Source organism: Hipposideros armiger, unplaced genomic scaffold (genome assembly GCF_001890085.2).
Source record: "Hipposideros armiger isolate ML-2016 unplaced genomic scaffold, ASM189008v1 scaffold_1758, whole genome shotgun sequence".
Lineage (NCBI taxonomy): Eukaryota > Metazoa > Chordata > Mammalia > Chiroptera > Hipposideridae > Hipposideros > Hipposideros armiger.
Genome location: NW_017733108.1, coordinates 78,675 through 84,148, shown reverse-complemented (window position 1 = coordinate 84,148; position 5,474 = coordinate 78,675). Strand labels below are relative to the sequence as shown.

The 5,474-nt window shown below is 32.7% G+C and overlaps 1 protein-coding gene across 1 annotated transcript in view; it reads right to left on the bottom strand.

Moving 5' to 3' along the window:
- The window catches only part of LOC109378125 (ecotropic viral integration site 5 protein homolog), a gene marked incomplete at its 5' end in the record, with an annotated part of 99,176 nt that overhangs the window by 22,648 nt on the left and 71,054 nt on the right, over window positions 1-5,474 (bottom strand). Inside the window, 2 exons of the mRNA XM_019634586.1 lie at window positions 3,403-3,561; window positions 4,694-4,834. Coding sequence (XP_019490131.1) covers window positions 3,403-3,561; window positions 4,694-4,834 — 300 coding nt within the window. The remainder of the gene's footprint in view (window positions 1-3,402; window positions 3,562-4,693; window positions 4,835-5,474) is intronic.

The following is a 5,474-nucleotide window of genomic DNA, read 5'->3' as shown; positions in this document are numbered from 1 at the left end:
ATTTACATTTTAAAGATTTATGGAAAAGAATAGTCTAAAATCTGTTTTGTTTTATTTTGTCAGCATGTAACTTTGGAAAGGAGTATAAAATCTCTGTACATTAGTCATTATTTATATTAATAGTCACAGAATTAATACTAAGGTGATCTAAATATTTGTTTTAAGGGTACAAAATTTAGATTATTCTCCTACCATACTGAAAGGACCACCTTAGGATATAGGGTAGCCCTGTATTAAACTGCTCTGGGGAGTGACCAAGAGATCCTTAATTATGCCCCAGTAAAAGCTCCTTAGGTAAACTGAGGTATTACAGAGATTTTAAGTCCTGAATCTATGAAATTTTCTATCTCTAAAATATTTCAAAGTGGACATGAAGATTTTAGCCCACAGAGATGATGGAATAAAATTATTCTTGCCAACTACACATTTTTATGATGGACTTTAAATATTTTTCAATTGGAAACTAGAAATTTACTGCATATGCATAAAAAGAAAATCCTCCATAAAGAAATTAACCATAGGAAGCATGAAATCTTCCGATTTCCTTTCTATGAATACCATCAAAACTACTTAAGAAATCCATTTTTAACTTGAGCCCAAGGACATTTCTCTTTATCAAATATTCCAAATGGAAAGATCCAGATTCTTATCTAAACCATGGAGCCCAGAACACTCCTATATTAGAGACTAAATAGTCTGTTAGGCATGTTTAACAGTATTCCTGTTGGCTTTTTTCAACAAATAGGTGAATACATTTTCCAAAACTAATATAAAACTAGCAAGCAGATTTCTGGCAAAATTATTCCAATTGATTGTAGTTATACCCTGCTCTATTTCATTAAGAAATAGCTAAGAAAAACTTCAGCATGTCATGTCCATTATTTATTAGCCTTTGATTCAATAGGTAGACACTACCCAGGGGTGAAAGGAACAAACTCAACATACAGCCTAAGCCATCAACGATTTTATAGATGAGAAAACAGATTCAGAGTTTGTGATCTAAAACACAGACTCTCAAGTCTGAGGGTTATAAGAAACCTGAACTGGTTTCTAATTCCACTACTTATCTAATCCTTGAAGTTCTTTAATGACCTTGAAAAGAGGTAAGTTATAATAGTTTCTGTAGCATACCTCAGGCTAAGATCTTCCTATATATCCTGAGGTGGCTTATTGTAGCATGGAAAGTTGTAACAGTTACACGCAGATGAAATTTTACCTGAAATGTTTATGTATTAGTCATATGTGACCTCTTACAGATGAAGATATTACAATATTTGAGGACCACAGTTAATTTCTATCCCCCTAAGTTTCTCTTCTCCATCATTTAAATATTATTCATATCAAAATTATCTTGGTTGTTTTCTACTAAAAGGGCTCTAAAATCCATTTTTACCCTTAAATATGGGGCTTTGAGTAGTATGGCAACAACAAAGAATAATTGGGAATCTTATTTTTTTTCCCTTTCCTCACTTAGTAACTAATATGTAAGGTTTCTAATGTGTAAAAAAACCCCACGAAGTCCAGTTTAATTGCTCAATGAGTACTTAATAAAGATCTATCACATATCTCCTCTAACTTGGGAGTACGTAGTTGTTCTCACCTTCTCTATATCCAGAACTTTATCCTGCATCTCCTTTAGTGCACACTGAGACTCAGCTTCACTCAAACGGGCTTGGACCAATTCCTTTTCTAGCTGTAGCACAAAATCTTCACTGTAGCTGGAACTGCATTTATGCTGCAAATTATAGACATATACTGAAATTTCATGACGCATGAACATGTAACAACATACAATAAAAATAAATGCAATTACACAATGCAGTTATCAAGGGCAACCAAATAGTGCAAGTTTCATTTACCCAATATTTTCAGCATATTTCCTCTAATTAACTTTCTAATGAATTTTAAAAAGTCCACGTTTGATATATATAAAGATGATCACATTATTAGGTTTTGGTAACTCGTTATTACACTAATGAAATCCAATTTATAGAAGATAAATATCTCTTTCTCTCTTTCTATCCATCCAGATACTAAGAATTTGTCTGACTCTACAGACCTGCACTGTACAATAGTGGCTACAGAGCACCTGAAATGTGACTAGGCCAAATTGAGAAAGGTTATAAGTGCAAAATGCAAACTGGATTTTGAAAATACGAAATGCAAAAGGCAAAATATCTCATTAATACTTTTTATATTGATCACCTGTTCAAATAATATTTTTAATACACCGAGTTAAACAAAAAACATTGTTAATTTTATCTGTAATTAACTACTACTTTTAATATGGCATTTAAAAACACATATGTGACTCACATTATATTGCTAATAGACAGCACTGTTACAGACTACAGAAGACAAGTACACATTTACTGGAAATTCTATTTTAATCTAATAAAAATAAAAACAAGGGATCCACAATGATGTGAACCATCCTAAACCCCAGTAAAACAAAAATGTTTTTACTCTTAGAAATGTAGATCTCCTTAAAGGTATGCATGAAAATGATTGCTTGAAGCAGAGGAAAATGCAGATGTTGCATGAAGAAATTAATCATGGAAGCATGAAATCTTTCCATTTCTTTTCCTACTCTATAATGTGAATACCAATACAGCCACATAAAAAAAACAAACCCTTTTTAAATGAGTTTCTATACAAAGTTGTTCTAAAAAAGCAAAAAGATAGCTAATTCACCACTATAAAAGACTTCCTAAAATAAACTATGACTTCACATTTAATTCATGCAAAGAAAAAGTACAACTCAAAATTCCAAAATAGTCACAGAGAACAATCCCCCACTGAACTAGCATGAGTAAAGAATGGGNTGATTGTTCAAGTCACCATATTACACAACTTTAGAAAGCATCACTCATATTATATTCTACATCAGTGGTTCTCAACCAGAGGCAATACTGTCCCCCACACCCCCAGGGACATATGGCAATGTGCGTAGACACTTTTGGTCATCATGACGTGGGGTGGGGGTGGAGGGACACATGGTGCTATTGGCATCTAGTGGGTAGAGGCCAGGGATGCTGCTAAACATCCTAAAATGTACAGGACAGTCCCCACAATAAAGATTTATCAGGTCTAAAATGTTAATAGTGTTGAGGCTGAGAAATTTTGCTTTACATGAATATTCCCTCTCAAGCTGTGCAACAAGGCAACAAAGTCAAATGGCGTTTCATGACTTGATTACACTTTGTTGAATGGGTCAGAGACATTAAACCTCTGATATCAAAGAACACAATTTTTGGCCCTTTTTATTTGGGTTAGAAAATTCTAGACATTTAGACAGTTTCACATGTCCACCTTTTAGCTCAATTCTAGGGAAGATACAGTCTGCACATAAACTTTTGATCTGCTAGATATTTTTTAAAGCAATTGGGCTTTCCATCATACCTGTGTTTCCATTTCCATCATCCTTTGTTTTATTTCTCTTATTTCTGCCTGTGTTTCAGCTTCTCTAAGTCGAATGGTCATCAGTTCATCTTGCAACTCATTCACAGCATTTTTCTTAGGTGGGTCTTTCCATCTCCCACTAGTACGAGCTAAGTGGCGCTAAAACACAAAAAATTATATTGCAACAAATATTCCCAGTATCAAAATAAAAGCTAATTTTATTGAGCAATTATTTCAGGCCCGGTGTTTAATAAGCACTTTATATGCATTACTTTAATCCCCAGAAAAATCTTAAAAGTTAGGCACTATTGTCTTCATTATACAGGTATGAAAATGTAAATTGTGATTAAATAACTTCGGAAAGGTCACACTGCAAATCTTACTGCCAGTAAGTTTCAGATCTGTGATATAAGCTCATATACAGTGCAATTTTTTTATACTGTGGATTAATTATTGTAAAGAACACAATTTTTACCCTAATTTTTTATGAGAGGGTTTCACATTTTTAATGAAGTTCCACGTAAAGGAAAAAATGGGGCTATTCATTTATTAAGGAAGCCATACCAGAAGTTAAGAGCAGTGTTCTCAAAATATCTGTGGTGATGGTTCAGTTTTGTTGGTTTTTAATTTCCAGTTTATTGCGGCCTGATACTGTCGCCAAAAAAAAAGAAGCCACGACAATATCAAGGACTAATTTCAATCTTTGCTAGATGCATCACCTACCCCAAATTCAAATTAAGATCATTATTCTAATACTGTGTAGTTTTTGTTTTCTTCCCTCTCTCCCTTCTGTTTCATATTTTCTGTGAACAAATGTGAACATATGTGAACAAACTTGTTGGCATATAACTAGCTAAATGTCTAATTTATTTTGTGAGATAATAAATTTTCAAAAAAGTTACAAATTTATAGACGAATTTATATTGGTGTTAACCTCCTGCTATTTCATACTAAAAAATGGATTTAATATCAACAGAAGAAATATGTACTATATAAAGGGTTATTTTCTTATAGCTTTATAGAGAAAGATATATAAATTACAATAGTATGACAACAAAAATATGGCTTGATCTCTATTTTATCTTATATTTAATTATAAGTTAAAAAAAGGGAGAAACAGCTTAAAGGTACTTGCAATTTATAAACACTTTCAGTTTTGTACATTAAACTAAGTTTTTCTCACTTTTAAACTCATAGCCTAGTGTTGGTCACCAGCTACTTCAAACTCACACAAATTGGATATTCAGGTTGTACTCTCTCTTTAAAAAGCACACAAAATATACTGATATACCTGCCAGTGCTCCTCTAAATCCCTGACTTGTTGTCTAAGCTCTTTCAAACCCATAATAGCTTCAGCTTCTCTCAGTTTCACAGCAATAAGTTCTTCCTGAAGTCTTGCAATGTTATTCTCATCAGGAAAGGAGTTGTTTCTCTAAAGCAAAAGAAAATTTAATTGGGGATTTTAAAATTTAAACAATAAAATAAAATATAGCATATATAATAAGAGCTATTTTGTCCCATATGTAATCATAATTAATTTTATAGTTTTATAGAGATATAATTCACAAACCATAAAACTTATCTTTTTAATGTGAACTAGTCAGTGGTTTTTAAGAGTAATCACAGGGTTGTGCAGCCACTGTCACAATTTAATTTTAGAACATTTTAATCACCCCAAAAAGAAACCCTGTAACTCATTACCAGTCACTCCACATTTCCCCTTCCCCCAGCACCTGGCAACACTAATCTACTTTGTCTCTATGGATTTGCCTATTCTAGACATTTCATATAAAAGGAATTATACAATATGTGGCCTTTTATGAATAATTTCTCTTAGCATGTTTTCAAGATTCACCCCTTTATATGGCCAAATAACATTCTGTTACATGGATATACCACATTTTATTTATCCATTCATCAGTTGTTTTCACTTTTTGGCTGTTATGAATAATGCTGCTATGAATGTTTGTGTAAAAGTTTTTGTGTGGACATACGTTTTTCATTCTCATGCATATATACCAAGGAGCAGAACTACTAAGTCAGATGGCAATTCAACATTTAATTTTTAAGAA